Genomic DNA, 17870 nt, shown 5'->3' on the forward strand with positions numbered 1-17870 from the left:
TCTCTCTCTTAATGACTTTTCCCTCACCCTTAACATCTCTTAGTTCATACCCTTGCCACCTCTAGTGTGTTTTGCACACCCCCCTTTGGCTCCTGCTTCTGTTGTGACTGCAGCTTATTGACCTCTTACTAACTAGCAGGCACTATGCTCCCTGAATTAAATACTTTATCTTAATGAAAGTGAAGTCGCTCAGTCGTGTCCAACTCTTAGCGACCCCATGGACTGCAGCCTACCAGGCTCCTCCATCCATGGAATTTTCCAGGCAAGAATATTAGAGTGGGTTGCCATTGCCTTCTCCCTCAGTAGAGTACATACACACAAATAGAAACAGAGAAAATGAACCTAAATACATGTCTACCAAATAAAGAAGTCAGAAAGTGGAAAATGTGCTCCCAGCTAATTCTGTACCTTTCATGACCCACTAGTCGCCTTGATTTGGGCAATTCTGTCCTCCTGTAAGTCAGGCATAGGAAACATGGTACCTTGGCATCAGTTCAGTCGCTCAGTCGAGTCCGATCTTTGCAACCCCATGAATTGCAGCATGCCAGGCCTCCCTGTCCATCACCAGCTCCCGGAAATCACCCAAACTCATGTCCATGGAGTTGGTGATGCCATCCAGCCATCTCATCCTCTGTCGTCCCCTTCTCCTCCTGCCCCCAATCCCTCCTAGTATCAGAGTCTTTTCCAATGAGTCAACTCTTCTTAGAAAGTAAAGTGAAGTCGCTCAGTTGTGTCCGACTCTTTGCTACCCCGTGGAGTATAGCCCACCAGGCTCCTCTGTCCATGGGATTTTCCAGGCAAGAATACTGGAGTGGGTTGCCATTTCCTGACTGAAGGGAAAGGAAACTGACAGTAGGGACATTAATTAGGGTGCTCAACTCTTAAGAGCACCCTAATTAAATGTCCCTACTGCCAATTTCCTTCTCCTTCAGTCAATACTTGAAAACTTAAGTTATTGTAGCTAAGTATATAAGTGAAATACATTTGTGGACCTCATGCTGGGAATTTTACCACCATTTATATATTCCTATGGGGAAGTCATTCTAGATGAGGATACATTCTTTTCAGTCTATAATTCAATTCAACACCTATTTACTAATTACAGTTTTGTGCTGCACAATCTCTTGGTGTTCGTGATTTAACAACGAAAGAAAAAAAAAAAAAAAGAGGACAGAAGGGCCTGTCCTCACAGAACAGGTAGCGTAGCCAACATCTATTAAACAGAAACCTCTACAGATGGAAGAGATATGATCTCCTATGGGGAGCCCAGGAGCTACTCATTGTTTTCTATGGTTGGTCTCACTAATGTAAAGAGCATTCTTGTGTAAATAAAGGTGTGTATTAAGCAAACACTTCCCCCCTTGGTTTCCCTTTTTACCTTTCAGCACAATTTGATTGGCAATTTGATTACTATAAAAACATATTTCTAACTAAAAGAAAAGTGTCAATAAGGATTAAATGAGATGTAACTAAACAAGAATCTCAAGTTTAAAAACTCAGTGAGTCTGAAATACAATGTTTTGAAGAAGTAGAGCTAAATTTCTATAAGTTTTTGAATTAATAGATCAACAGAGGATTAGGAATTATATACCTCGAAATAATTTTGCTGATGTATTTCACCATCAACAATTTCAGCAGAAGAACATAGGGGAAAGAGTATGGAATTTTGGGTTCAGTAACTCTGGATTCAGACATATATCTTATATTATTAACAACTACTTTAAGTACATTTTTGAGCATCAGTTTTTTCTATCTCTAAAGCAGGGAAATCATAATTTCATAATTCCTCTAGGTTTTTTTTTTTTTTTTTTTACTTTGGAAAGCCACTGAATAGTTTTTGCTGTCCCATCAACCAGCCAAGGCATAATCCAGTATTCCAGCTAAATGGTAAATTGAAGCCTATCATTTCTCACTGAAAATCCTTGAATCCTAAGTTCAAGTTCCTGAGGATCTGGACTTGACATTCAAACCTACCTTTATGTTCTTGACTTTGGACATTGAATTTTAGCCATTTCCTGTCTCCAGTTTATGTTTTAGTTATATTAAAGTCTGCCTTTCCCACACACCAAGAAGTTGTCAGTCTACTTGCTTGAAAGACTTATTGCGTTGTCTCTACCATTTATAATCATAATCATGACTGCATATAGTTGGGTGACAGAGAAAAAGCTTGGTTCTCTCACTGAGCTGGGGAAGTCTGCCAATGTTACTCTATAACCCTAGAGCCAAACGGTCTGTCTTATTTCTATTGGGCTACTTTGCTTTCATTTTCTATTAAATACAGAACATGTTCCAAGCATACTGATAGATATATTCAGTGCATTTTTAAAAAATATCAACAGTAGGAAGTTAATATAATGTGCTTCAAATAATATGAGTAACAGTGGATTCCCAGGTATTAAAAAAAATGATAGAATATGAAAAAATCTGTTTTTTTCCTCTGAAAAGCCAGAATTACCTCAACCTCATATAATCACAAAGATATGGTACCCCACGCTAATTATCAGTAATATCTTTTGAGTGAAATTGTTCATGCAATTGAGATTTTCAATTTGCCTATTACTCTTCTACATATTTCAAGTAATAGTATCTGCTAAATTAAAAATTATACATTAAACAATTTTAAAGTTCTTTTGATAAAGTATAAAAAGCCTCAATTACTAAGGAATTATACATAGGTATAAAGAAAAAAATTTCAAAAATGTTTTGTCTAGCTGTAAAAGAAATCTATTGCAAAAACGATGAAATTAAAAATTTTCTGAGAACAATAATGTAACTGTTATTTATTTTGAAGAACCCAATGATGGTACTCAAAGGCTTAGTTTTAAATACATTTACCTTTAAATATCTTTAGCTACTTCTCTAATAATATATATATATCAACAAATGCTTATATAGTTTAAACAAAAAATTATAGTTTTTGTGTTGAATTTTCTAATTTTAATCATTTACTTTCCAACAAGCCCCACTTTTTATACAGGGATAATAACTATATCCATTTGCTAGGGATGTAGATGAATAAAATGTTCTCAGTGATTAAAACAAAGCATATTAAGTACTCCTGTAGTGATATAAACAAGCAAATGATCAAAGAAAATGTACTTAATACATCATGAATAAATCAGGTGAATGAGTGAAGGCTTCATGGGGAGGTAGCATTTAAAACAAGTCTTTAAATAAAAACAACTTTTCAATAGACAGGTTCAGTGAAGAGGCAAAGAACAGAAGCATACAGACAATTTTCTGGGAAAGCAAGTCAAGAAAGCAGTATGTTGCATGAGCTCCAGATCAGGAAAAGCTTCTTTATAACAAACTAAAGAAATGAATTTTACTCTCTAAGGACAGGGGACACAAACTATTCTAAACATGGAAATGGCACATTAATATGTTTCCCTGCTTTGTGGCAAAGTGTCTTTCTCTTGTTTTCAGTGGGTGCCAGCGGGCAACAGAGTCAAACACTTTCACACATTCTTGGCAGTACATGTTATTAATGCCAGGATTAAATGGCAAAGAAATATATCCTAAGCAGAAATAATTGCTCTGTGGGTTCAATAAATCAAAACTGGTCCATCAGAAATTAACTCCTTTGGTTTGAGGAAGTGGTTTGCACACCACTTTTGCCTTGTTTTTGAAAGGAATATGCCATTTGTTACTTGCTGTGCCTGAAGGCTTGCATAGAGTTCCAATGAATAAAACAGGTAAGTGTAGAATGAGGAAGCATTAATAAGCTCAGAAGAATGTATTCCTCCTCCCTACTGTCTCTAGCAACTACTGACAAGCACCCCTAGAATCTTAGGATTCTGCAGACAGTATGAAACCTCTAGATGAAGATACTTAATTTCTAGGAAATGACGGGGTAGCTTGGTGGTCATCAATACTTCTGGGAGAATTTACACATTATGTCTTGGTTAGCTTATCTACAGGTTTAGTAAAATATAGTAAATAGTTTTACTTGCAGAAATAGAACTAAATATGAAATGATGTTAGGACATCATCTTTTGTGGACATAAAATTAAAAATAATTTATTGCATTCATATATATACTTTAATTTTGTTTTAAAGTAGGTTTCCCATTTGTACATATTTGAGGACCATAGACTGACAGCTTTAATCCATTCAAATATTATAATTAATTTTAATTTTTGTCAATCAAAAATCATTCTAGACAACTATACTCTAGAACTTGAATTTTTGGAGGCAAGTTACTCACTAAATATATAGTGCAAATTGGGTGTTGGCATCATTCAGGGTACAGGGACCTCTGAATGAAAAATGCAGATTCAAGTATTTTCATAGTATATAGAACTGAGATCTCACTTATAAGGAAATTAATTTAAATTAAGTGTTAGTCTATACAAGATAGTATTTGCACATGTGAATAGAAGTGTAAATGTATGTGACTAATTAAAATGCAATGAAAAATATAGGCTTGTAATTAGAATATCCTTCAGCTTCTTATTTGTCATCTTTTTACCTTTAAACAGTTCAGGTCAAATATGTTCTAAATCTTACTTTTAAAATTTGATATTATACAATTTCAGCAAAAAATGACAGGATAGTTTAAACATCTGATGAGAAGATGGAACTGAAACTCAGTATTATTCATGCTAAGCTATCTTAAATGTTTTTGCATATGTTAACTCTTGTGCTAGAATTAATTTAAGAAGGTAAGCATTAAAATCTCAGTTCCTTGATGCAGAATCATTTCAGAAATGCATTTATGCCATTCCATAATGAGAACCACTTTCAAAAATTTAACTAATCATTTCCACAAGATATACTTCTGACAAATGGTCTGTTATTTTACAGCATCTCATTTCTCATGACAGTACTACAATCAAAACTACATCACCTTAAAATAGGCTAATGTATATATAAATAAGAAAGATAATCATGCATAATTCAGTCCCTTGAAGACAAAAGCAAAGAGTTAACTTTTATAAGCCAGTTTTCATGCTTTAAAAACCATCCTTCTCTTCCACCAAAAGCAAAAACAAACAATAGCAACAAAAAGTTAAACACACAACGCCTGTTACCACAAATGTCAGGATCAAATACCTTTTTGTGATTTTAAAAATGTAGCAAAACAGATCTCATATTTGTCAACATTTCTATTTTATCTGAAATCTTACTGCTTTTTACATGAATTGTTATAACATCAGCAAAAAAAAAAAAAAAAAAAGAGTGGTTAAAAATCATTCCAGTGTGTTTTCAAAGAAAATCACCTGTCAGGAAATGTGTCAGCAAGACCTGCTGAAAGAATTGTAAAACGCCTGTCATGACTGAGCATATGGAATTTACTGACCCTTAAACTTTAAGAGACTGAAGCAGAATACCCAATGTCAAAAACTGCCCCTAAGAGGCAGCTACAGGATATTGTAAGGAGTGTTTATATCTCAGTGTACGGAGAAGAAAAAAGTAATAATTCTGTACAAGAGCCCCAGGGCAGTTGCATTTTGAATCACTTCCACAATAAGCCGATCGCCACTGGGAAGCAAAAATATTCTGTAACAGCACAGACTTGCACTATCAGTAGACATCAGTGTAAAGCAGGAGAGGCAACAGGATTAAAAATAGAAGTATAAGAAGGAGGAGAGAGAGAGAGTAATTATATCTACTGCTAGAGTGTGCAAAGGCAGGAGATTTTAATAAATCATATGTGCATTTATTCAGAGCTTCTTTTTACAAGAAATATTACCTCTACTACATTAATTCTCTAGGTTTTTGCACTTATTTTTCAGTACATTATAACTTTATAGCTAAAATAATTAAATGCTAGGCTGTTCATATTCCCAGAGTGTAAAATATACAGAGAAGAGTTTCATTCCCCCTTTTAATCTAATGATGATATGACTGAACTACAAAGTAAACCTTAGCACTGAAAAATGCAATTTGAGGATAAAAATGAGGTAGAATATGATTTACTTTAGACGTAACCATTTTCTAGACTGATGACTGATTTATTCAAAGGCAACTGAAAGTCAGTAACAGCTTTGTAACACACATTTACATTTATATTGTAAATCATTTTGACTTTTTGATAACACAGGAAATCTTCCATCTCAATGAGTTTCTACTTTACCTCAAATAGAAAGAGCATACTAAACATGACACTTAAGCTACTGTATTATTGATTAATTTTATATTGCACTCATAAAAGTAAATAACAAGAGTCATGTTAAGCTATGTATAAGAAATACAAAATTTTTCTAAGCCTACAGAACATAGTTTGCAAAGTTCCATAAAATGTCTTTTAATTTTATCTTCTCTGTAATATATCAGGGAAGGAACTTAATAATTTTCACCATATTATATCCATAAAGAACAATTTCAGGAGACTATCTCATAAACCTTGTAAATATGATAATACAGCAGATTTAAAAATCCTTGTGAAAATTAGTTCACTATTATTGGCTTGAATTCACAGAGAATCATAATGCTATCTAATTTCCATATCAAAAAACCTGGATTAAAAGGACATGCACATTTTCTACATCTTACATCCTCTTTAATACTTTCCATTTTGCAGTTTTCCTTCCCTTATTTTTCTCTTTATTAAAAGTTGGACTATGGATTAACTCCCTAGGTAGTGAAGCCATTTAAAGCACACTTACTTGAAAAGTATAAAACCGGGTCCCATTAGGAGGATGCACTTTAGGGGAGCCAGAAACGGTGTTCATATCCGAGAAGATCATTTCTGATCAGAGAGACAATATAATCCACAAGGAGCTACAGATGCAGAGCAGAGAGCTTAGCACACAGATAAATCCGTGCATGCATTGAGGGAGGCTAGAGTGTAAAATGAAACCTGCTCCATCCTTCTTAGATACACAGTGATAGCATTTTGAATCTTTCTTCTACGTTTGAAATCTAAGCTGAAAGGTCATCAGCTACTGACCTTTTGTGCAGCTAGTTCTTTAGAACATACAGTGTTTAAAAAAAAAAAAAATTAAAACACCGAAGGAAAAAAGCAAGAACCAACAATAAATGGAGCTTGTGCAGAATCTGGCAGTGCTGTGGACCTGCCCATCTGTTCTCAGTGATAATCACCTCCCTCCACCACAGTCTAGCAGAGTGATTATGCTAAATATCCTGGTTAACCAATAACATACAGTTTCAATTCAGGGAAACATGCACGGTGTAATTCTGAGGACCTCTCCTGACTAACCTGAAGCGTGTTTCCTACACCATTTAAAGATATATCTAGTAACAAAACATAATTTCATCACGATTATTTCTGTACCTTTCTAAATCTCTTTGTTACTCATGTATTTTCAACATGATTTTAAATTTTAAAGCCTTTAAAAAAAAAACAGTTCTTTTTAAATTGTATAAATTGTATAGATCAAATCATATTGCAGCTGGCTAAAACTTTCTGGGGCAAGGCATATAATTCAGTAATGCTATATAATCTAGGCATATTATCAAATAAAATGTATCAATTATTTTTAATTTCTGCTTTTAAATAACATCATGAATATGAATGTATCATTGCTTTCTTATTTCCCTCACCTTAATTAAAAAAATGATATCATAATAAATGCTTTATAAAGTACCATACATTTATTCTAAATAATTACAACTTTATCTCAAACATGTAGAAAATAATTAATAAAACATTCTTTAGATACATGAAAATTTTGACCCAAACTCTCAAAATATTGATTATAAATATTTAGACTGTGTTGTGATGCATGTCCATTTTTCTATGTCTTTTTACACAAATTGCTCAGTCTGTCTAAAGGATCATATTCAGATGACTTTACACTTTTCAGAGGTAAAAATAAACGTTCCATTTACACATGGTTCAAAAGTGGAGACTTCAGGAGGACAGAGATTAAAAGGAACCAAAAAATGTGTCTTTGGGAATGTATCTAAGATGACATAGTTATTCACAACCAACCACCAGGAACTAACTGTTCTGAACTTGAAGACTATAAAAGTAATATGCTGGTGATGAGCTCTCAAAACTTAAATTACTATTCCTTTTTACTTTTGAATTTCTAGTTATGATTCTAATTCATAATATCAAATAGTAGAAAATAGAAAGAAATTCTTAATTCCTAGAATTCCTATATTCTGGCAAGTTATGTAAGTAGGTAACTGTTTACTTACCAAGCTACTAAACAAAGCAGAAGATAATGTGTTAAATTAATGCTTAATTGGGGGATAATTTTAGATTTATAGAAAAGTTGCAAATGTGTCCCTCACCCAATTTCTCTAATTGTCAACATCTTACATTACTATGGTACATTTTTTAAAACTAAGTAACCAATACAGAACATTACTATTAATGAAACTTCAGACTTCGCTTGGACTTCACTAGTCTTTCCAATAGTGTCCCTTTTCTGATCTAGGTGCCAGTGGCGGGTACCACAGTTATTTCGTTTTTTGTTTTTTTCCATTGTTTCCTCTGGTCTGTGACAGCTTCTAAGCTTTTCCATATTTTTCAGGATCTTGAAGACTAGAAAGAATTTCTGGTCAAGTATCATGTAGGGTATCTCCCAATGCTTGGTCTGATGTTTTCCTCAAGATTAGACTAGGTTGAAATGGCAACCCACTCCAGTGTTCTTGCCTGGAGAATCCCAGGGACGGGGGAGCCTGGGGGGCTGCCGTCTGTGGGGTCACACAGAGTCGGACACGACTGAAGCGACTTAGCATGGGTTTTGGAGAATACTAGAGGGGTGAAGTGTCTGTCTCATCACATCATATTAATATTAGTGAAGTGACCTCACCACATCATATTAGGCATGAACGATATCCACATTTTACTAGCGATGTTAACTTTAGTCATTTGGTTAAAGAAGTATTTGTCAGGTTTTTCAACTATAAAATTACTCTCTTTCTGTTTCCATACCCTATTCTTTGGAAGTTGTTCACTCTATTCTTTGGAAGTTGCACACTCTCAAAGAAGAAATATGGAGAGATGAAATTAAGCTTTACCTCCCTGAGGGGAGACTATGTATGTATATTATATGGAATTCTTCTATACAGAAGCCTTGCATCTCTCCTTCGATTATTTTTTCAATTATTTATTTATGTAGGCATGAACTCAGGTATGTTTATTTCATACTTTGGATTATAATACAATTTATTTGATGCTTAAATTGTCCTAGCATTGGTCACTGGGAAATCCTTCAGGTTGGATCCTGTTTCCCTTCGATATGTTCCCATCTTTTTTTTTTTAGCCCAAATGATTATTTAAAAAAATTTTTTTTCTGGTATAAATATTATTTGCTAAGATTACTTTTAGTCTCCTTAACTATAACTCTAATTACTACTGCAAGTTTACTTGAAAAGTCATGTTTTCCTTTTCCATTTCTATGTTAAGTAGCCATATTATTTCATTCCTCAAATTAACTGCTTTTCCCCTTCTGATTTCTTAGCCCACGTGGGATTTGTTCCATTGATGCTCAAATAACTATACACACATACTAGTTGTGGTAATCAGTGGTGTATATATATATATATATTTTTTTTTTGGTTCTTCCCTTTTAAAGATAAATGTTGGGATCATATTTACTGTTAAGCATGGGGTCATGTAACTCCTGCTCCCCAAGAGTTCTGAGTGGGAAAATGTCTCAAAAGAGATGAAGAGAAGAATATATATGTGAAAAGGCACAAGATGGCATAGAAGCAGAGTGACTGGAAAAGCATGGCTGAAAATATTGCGGGGCATAAGAAGTGACCCTGCTAGGTGTTTTTTGTTTTTTTTTTTTTCATATAGAAACATTTGCTCATGTGAAATTAGTAAAGAGACTTAGTCAACACCCTTTTCCTATGAAATCCAGTGAAATTAGAACATACTTGTCTTTTAAAAATATAAGAAATGTAGAGACATATTCTCTTACTTATAGTTAATTACTTTTCCAAATAGCTTTCCAGGATGATTGTGGCTTGTCAATAAATTCCATACTTAGCTTGACTGTTTTTGAATTAAATTAAGACTATGTTAAATATTAACTCAAAAGTTTAAAGAGTACATTATTGTTCTGTAATATAAAATTTAATACACTGATGGTAGCAATCATCAGTTTCCAGGCAATATTAACCACAGGATGGGTAAATATGTCTGTTTCAATTACTACACACAGATCACTCCCTTAAATCTCTCGAGATCTATCTTCCACAAAGAGAAGTAAATTAACAATATTAACTCCAGACGGCTTAATGCCAGCAATCTCAAGCGCTTGAATTTTTACAGAAAAAAACAAACTGAAAATAAAAAAGGATAAATAAATTACATTTTTTTAAATGAGTAAAATAAAATTCTTCAAGCCAGACACTTGTTTTTAATAGACTTACAGAGATGATTCCCAGAAATCATATAATACATCTTTCTGCCTCTGGGAATAATTACCCTTACGTCTTCTGAAATATAGGTTATCAGTGTGGTTTTATAAAAAGTTCGAGAATAGTTTAAAGCTACCATTTCATGTCCTGTCAGGAAGATTAAGCACAAACATTTTTACATCCCTCAACACATTTTTTTCCAACAAATAACATATCCTGCTTCAAGACAAGCAATTCAATATAACTTGTCTTTCATTCACTTATAGGCATTGGATAACACACTCAAACATTTGCTAAAATAAGAATTTGCAGAGTTAAAGGAGTACAATGAAAAGGGCTGTTCATTTGCTGTTAGTTTCCAATAAATGCCATACTGGATGAAGAATAGGAGAGAGAGAGCAGAAGAAGGAAGAGGAGTAAGATGAGGAGCAGGTGGAGGAGGAAAGGAGACAGGAGAGATATCAATACAGTTTTCATCATAGCATTCTAAGGTAACAAAGAATTTTGTAGCCAAGCATTCAGTTAGAAGTCATGCCAGATGGAGTGAAATTTACAGCCCAGATGGGAAATACATCCTAGTGAATCCATATGGATGGCATATGGAAGACAGTTAAGCATATATTGCTATCTATCTATCAAACATCTATTTATTTATCTAAATATATATTCATAATTATGCATCACTATCCATATCTGTATTGTCTTTATATCATGAGCTTTTCAGGATGCAGCAAAGATGACCCTATACATATAGCCAAAACTCTTAGATTACGTCACATCCTGCTTCTGAGTTTTCTATTTTCTGACACTCACAGCACGTTGTTCATTCATTCACTTATTCATTAATTCAACAAATCTTTATTGAAGAGAGATGATGTGTCAGATACCCATTATAGTTATGACAGAAATGAAAGACAGGTGAACTGAGAGGAAATACTCATTTAGTAGCATGTCAAAGACATGATTGATCCAACAGGTGTCATCAAGTCTAGCAATGAGAACTTGATTAAAGTATTTCAATTAAAAAAAAAGTTTCTAATGTCTCAGAGACGTTTTGACAAGTTTAAGACTGTTTTTTAGCTAATTAATCATTCATTCATTGAGGTTGTCCCAAATAAATCAAGACAATCCTTGGTATCCTTCAAGATTTGTGACCATGTAGACCAAGAAAAAAAATGGGCATATTGAAATAAAATTTTACAACCTTCCATTTATAACAAAACAAAAATATTAAATTTGGCTTTAATCCATATCTTGATAATAGTATGTTGCATTTTCTTACATTATCTCATAAAGTTTTATATATGTCTGTACATATATGTGCATGTATATGCATATATGTTAATTATATACATATACACATGTTCATGCACACATGTCATTGCATATATGCATATAGACACACATATATGCAAGTATATTGTCTTCAAAATTCAAATTAGAAAATTTTTAAATATTATCTTTTTATATTTTTTGTTCTCTTTCACTTTAGTTTCTCTTTAACTGAACCACATCTTCCACAAATGTTTACCTGTATTATGATGATAGACTATGAATACTTTAATTCTTAAATTACAAATATTAATTGTCTGAAATTCAGGATTAAATTTTTGTTTTGTCTTATAACAGAGAAAAATATTAGCTGATTAGAACTCTAAATTTTACAAGTTCGTAATTTCGTTACAATACGTTGCTTATATTCTGAAATATATATCATCAATTTGATTTTATAAAAATCACATAAAGTTTTATAACAGGATGTTATTTCCTAATCTACCACTCTGGATATCAGATGCTCAAATAGCTCAAGTTTTTATTATAATACTTTAAAAGATTTCAGAGCTCTGACTTTATACACATAAAAACAGTTAGCTGAGAAGCTGTGGGTCCATTCTATGGCATGATAACCCATATATAGTATTATATGCTGAACCTGAAATTGGATATGCCCCACATGCTGTACTATATAGTACAGTTTTTGCACTAAATTTCACTTTTTCTTAAAAAATTGGTAAAATTCTTATCTACTCATGATCAAACAAATACTTTCACTCTGGACAAATTTGTGTTCTCTTCTTCACTGCCCAGTTTCCATATATGTTCTCAGATACTATACACTGAAGTTATTGCATCAAGATTCAGAGAATTCTCAGTTGCTCATAAAGGATCTGAATTTTAGTCTTTTTTAATCAGGAAATATAATGCCTTGTTAAAGTCTGAGATAAAAGAATCTTCCTTAGTGTGCAAAAGTTGTGACCTATATGGAACTTATCTTCTAGTCTGTCCCTAACAAGAGCCAGCGCCATGCAGGCATAGAGTTGTTGTTTAGCCACCAAGTCGTGTCCGACTCTGTGACCCCATGGACTGTAGCCCGCCAGGCTCCTCTGTTCACAGGATTTCCCTGGCAATAATATTGGAGTGGGTTCTCATTTCCTTCTCCAGGGGACCTTCACAACCCAGAGATCAAACTCAGATCTCCTGCATTGGCAGGTGGATTCTTTACACCACTGAGCCACCTGGGAAGCCCATGCCACAGAACAGGTATGCAATAAATACTTGGGTAATGACTGAAACATTCTCCTTTGATTGGTTTGCTTCTCTCTTTTCAAAGACTACATTTTAATATTATCTCATTTTGACTTGTTGACTAGTCTGGACCATTTAGAAATCTGTTTCCTCATTCTCAGATTCTTACAGCTAGTATGTGGTATGTTTAATGTTCCAACTTTGGGCTGAGTGCACTGTTTGGTATATAATAGGGAAGTCTTTGCTGAATGAATGAACAGAAATAAAAATGGACAAATATAGATATTCTATCAACTTATATTGTTTTTATTAAATAATGCTGTATAGTGGTTTAGAAAATATATTTAAAAATATATGTTGAGACACCTCACTTTATACACTTATATGAATGCACTCACCCAAATGTACACATAAATTCATCTCCATCCACATATTCACAGAGCTTTGAGAGAAATATCATATTAAAGAAAATAAACATATACTCCAAGCAAACAAGACAGATATTCTAATGCTTTTTTATGCAGTTCACTTTACATTTCAGTTCAGTTCAGTCATTCAGTCATGTCTGACTTTTTGGTTGTCTCTGGTGGACAACTCCCAGAGTCCACCCAAACCCATGTCCATCGAGTCGGTGATGCCATCCAACCATCTCATCCTCTGTCATCCCCTTCTCCTCCTTCCCTCAATCTTTCCCAGCATGAGGGTCTTTTCAATGAGTCAGTTCTTCACATCAGGTGGCCAAAGTATTGGAGTTTCAGCTTCAACATCAGTCCTTCCAATGAACACCCAGGACTGATCTCCTTTAGGATGGACTGGTTGGATCTCCTTGCAGTCCAAAGGACTCTCAAGAGTCTTCTCCAACACCACAGTTCAAAAGCATCAATTCTCCTGCACTCACCTTTGTTTATAGTCCAACTTTCACGTCCATACATGACCACTGGAAAAACTATAGCCTTGACTAGATGGACCTTTGTTGGCAAAATAATGTCTCTGCTTTTCAATATGCTATCTAGGTTGGTCATAACTTTCCTTCCAAGGAGTAAGCGTCTTTTAATTTCATGGCTGCAATCACCATCTGCAGTGATTTTGGAGCCCAGAAAAATAAAGTCAGCTACTGTTTCCACTCTTTCTCCATCTATTTGCCATGAAGTGATGGGACCAGATGCCACAATCTTAGTTTTCTGAATGTTGAGCTTTAAGCCAACTTTTTCACTCTCCTCTTTCACTTTCATCAAGAGGCTCTTTAGTTTCTTTTCACTTTCTGCCATAAGAGTGGTGTCATCTGCATATCTGAGGTTATTGATATTTCTCCCGGCAATCTTGATTCCAGCTTGTGCTTCATCCAGCCCAGCATTTCTCATGATGTACTCTGCATATAAGTTTACTTTATACTAAACATCTTGATTATATCATCCCAGGAGAAACAGATTTAACTGATAGGATTAGAGAAATCATGATGGTAACCAATTCTATACAAAGACCTTCATGATAGCATTATTACCATGGTTTGCTTGGAATAATGAGATGATTTAAAAAAACGTTAATTTATATGGATGTACATGACATTCATAATCCCATGTTAAATTAGAAAGACTGCAAGATTACAGGAACAAGGGCATTATTATGCAAAACTCTGGAGTAGATTTCCAAACTTTAGAATATCTTATTTCTAACTCTTTAAATTCTCTACTGCCACAGTTGCCAAGATAGCAAGTACATTATTTTCTTCTTAATTTTATTTTTTCCAAGAATTTTCCTTGAAAGCTAAAGCCAATCACTGTATGGTTTTATTTTCTTTTCAGAGCAAGAACAATGGCTCAGTAGTTTGCATTTATTGAATGATATTATATGTCAGTCATAGTGTTGCCTTTTTCAAAACCTGTTAAAGGAAGTATTTTATTTCTCACTTATATATAAGGAATCTGAATCTTAGAAAAATTATAACTTGTCTAAGGTCACCCAGCAGGTATGTGAGAGAGTCACTTACTTTCAGGTTTATCTAATGGCAAAACCACACTACAACTCAAAATTATATGTTGGCATTGCTTATCCACCACTGAGTTTAATTTATTACAGAAATATAAAAAAAGAAAAAAAAAAACAAACCCTGATTGATTGAATGATTGATTTCATACATCTAAGAATCTCTAGATGATGGGCTATCTGATGAACTATTTATTTTAATATTATTAAAGTGCTCAGATTTTCCTAATGGATCAGTTGTGGGTTGTGAAAGAAAAGAATCCACAACTTCAAGTCTTTTGACCTGAGCAATTTCTCAAGTGTTTGGTCTGATCCATGGAAGGGCCTTCCCTGATGGTTCAGATGGTAATGAATCTGCCTGCAACACACGAGACACAGGTTTGATTCCTTGGTTGGGAAGATATTTGGAGAAAGGAATGGCTACCCACTCAAGTATTCTTGCCTAGAGAATTCCATGGACAGAGAAGCCTGGCAGGCTACAGTCCACGTGGTTGGAAAGAGTTGGACAACTGAGCAACTAACATTTTCTTTGTGTGTGCTTGGTTTTTTTTTTTTTTTTGGTCTTATCCATGGAAGAATGAAATAGCTACCAACTGAGATGAAGAAGACTGCCAGAGAAGCAGGTTTAGGGACAATTCAGTTGTTCAGTTTTGCACATGGTGAGCTTGAGGTTTCTGCTAGGTATCTAAATAGGGATTTACAAGGCAGTTGAATATACAAATCTGGATACCAAATAAGCATACAGATGAAAACCAAAAGACTGGAATGAATGCAAATATAAAAGAAAAGAGGTCAGAGCCAAAGCCCTAGTGCACTCTATTTATAAGCATCTTGGTAGACCAGCAAAGGAGAATGAGCGGAATTAATCAGCAAAGCAGAGGGAAGACCAAAACAATGATGTGTTTGAAAGACCACTGATCAGCCTGAATCCAAGAAGTGAGAGTGGTCATCTGTATCAGATGCTGAGACCAAGTAAGGTGAAGATTGGCTCTTGGAGTTATTAATAACAAAGCAGAGGTTGGCTTCAGTGGAGGGTTGCAAGAAAAGCTGATTAAAGGAAGCTTAAGATAAAATGGGAGGAGAGAAATTGGAAACTGTGCAGCAAAACATATTGCTGCAAAGGGAATTAAAGAAATGGCACACTGGCTGGCAAAAAGAGAGAAAGGAGAGAAATAAGAACACATTTTGCGGAGGGAAAGGCTCTAGGCAGATGATAAAAAACTGATGATGTAGAATGAAAAGAGGCAAATTTCTGCAGTAGATGAGAGGAGATAGAATCTATTAGAAAAAAGACTAGCTTTAGAGAGGAAGAGGATCCCATCTTTGATAACACATGGAAGGCAGAGTACTGAATACCTATTTTGGTAACTGTGGTGGTGGGAGGTGGTGCAAGTCTCCAGGGACTTAAGAAGAAAGGTTATCAGCTGAGAGTAAATTGAGGAAGGGTGCTTTGAATGTTGGAGATGTAACAGAATGGTATAAATTAATCATGTAGGAGAGAGAGAATATTAAAATACATCCATATTAAAGAACACAGATTAGATATGTGAGCAAATTAGTTGACTTTACTTCTTTAAATTAAAGGCTTTGGCAATAGATGATTGGGCTGAGAGAAGCTACAAAGTTTTCAGCTTGGCAAAAGGCAGTTTAGAATGGAGGCTCACTGGAGGCAGGCGGTTCCAGAGACTAATGAAGGGAGGGAAGAATAAAGCAAGACATGATTCTTGTTAATTCTCTCAGACTGCTTACCCAGGAAATCAGTTCGGCTTTGAAGAATACCAGTTAGGCCAGAAGTGAGAAGGGAAAGGCTACCCACTCCAGTATTCTGGCCTAGAGAATTCCATGGACTGTATAGTCCATGGGGTTGCAAAGAGTCAGACATGACTGAGCAACTTTCATTATCATTTCATTATTACAGTGGTGTCCCTGCCGCACGGGGGGCTTCCCTAGGGCTCAGCAGGAAAGAATCTGTGTGCAATGCAGGAGGCGGTGGTTAATCACTGGGTTGGGAAGATCCCCTGGAGAAGGAAATGACAATCCATGCTAGTATTCTTGCCTGGAGAGTCCCATGGACAGAGGAGCCTGGCTGGAGTCCAGGCTTTGTGACTCTCTGGGTCAAAAAGAGTCAGACACAACTTCGCAACAGAGCACACATGCACACGGGGACGCACAATGCCTCATAAACTAGAAGGGATTTCCCAGAACAAACATCCCGCATTTTCATTCTCATAATCTAACTTGTTGGTGTTCAGTCCCCAAGTCGTGTCCAACGCTTTGTGACCTGCATGAACTGCAGCACGCCAGGCTTCCCCGTCCTTCACTATCTCCCTGAGTTTGCTCAAACTCATGTCCATTGACTGCAAAGCCATCCAACCATCTTGTCCTCTGTTGCTACTTTCTCCTCTTGCCCTCAATCCTTCCCAGCCTCACGGTCTTTTCCAATGAGTTGGCTCTTCGCATCAGGTGGCCAGAGCAGTGGAGCTTCAGCTTCAGTACCAGTCCTTTCAAAGAATATTCAGGGTTCATTTCCTTTAGGATGGACTGGTTTGATCTCCTTGCTGTCCAAAGGGATCTCAAGAGTCTGCTCCAACACCACAGTTCAAAAGCATCAATTCTTTGGCACTCAGCCTTCTTTATGGTCCAACTCTTACATCCATAGATGACTATTGGAAAAGCCATAGCTTGACTATATGGACTTTTGTTGGCAAAGTCAAGTCTCTACTTTTCTAATACACTGTCTAGGTTTGTCATAGCTTTTCTTCCAAGGAGCAGGCATCTTTTAATTTTCATGGCTGCAGTCACCATCTTCAGTGATTTCAGAGAACAAGAAAATGGAATCTGTCACTATTTCCACTTTTCCCCCTTCTATTTGCCAAGAAGTGATGGAACCAGATGCCATGATCTTTGTTTTTGGAATGTTGAGTTTTAAGCCAGCTTTTTCACTCTCCTCTTTCACCTTCATCATGAGGCTCTTTAGCTCCTCTTCTGCCATTACAGTGGTATCATCAGCATATCTGAAGTTACTGATATTTCTCCCAGCAATCTTGATTCCAGCTTGTGCTTCATCCAGC

General features: G+C 35.3%; 1 protein-coding gene across 3 annotated transcripts in view; it reads right to left on the reverse strand.

Moving 5' to 3' along the window:
• The window catches only part of PPFIA2 (protein tyrosine phosphatase, receptor type, f polypeptide (PTPRF), interacting protein (liprin), alpha 2), a 507538-nt gene that overhangs the window by 330926 nt on the left and 158742 nt on the right, over nucleotides 1-17870 (reverse strand). For 2 of the 3 annotated variants that reach the window (XM_010832022.1, XM_010832021.1), the window contains exon 1: nucleotides 6612-6692. The exons of the other annotated variant lie outside the window; for it this stretch is intronic. In XM_010832022.1, the coding sequence (XP_010830324.1) occupies nucleotides 6612-6692 (81 nt within the window). Of the gene's footprint in view, nucleotides 1-6611; nucleotides 6693-17870 lie in introns of those variants that run through there. 3 annotated transcript variants of the gene reach the window in all.

This window comes from Bison bison, unplaced genomic scaffold, assembly GCF_000754665.1.
Source record: "Bison bison bison isolate TAMUID 2011002044 unplaced genomic scaffold, Bison_UMD1.0 scf7180017864535, whole genome shotgun sequence".
Classification (NCBI taxonomy): Eukaryota; Metazoa; Chordata; class Mammalia; order Artiodactyla; family Bovidae; genus Bison; species Bison bison.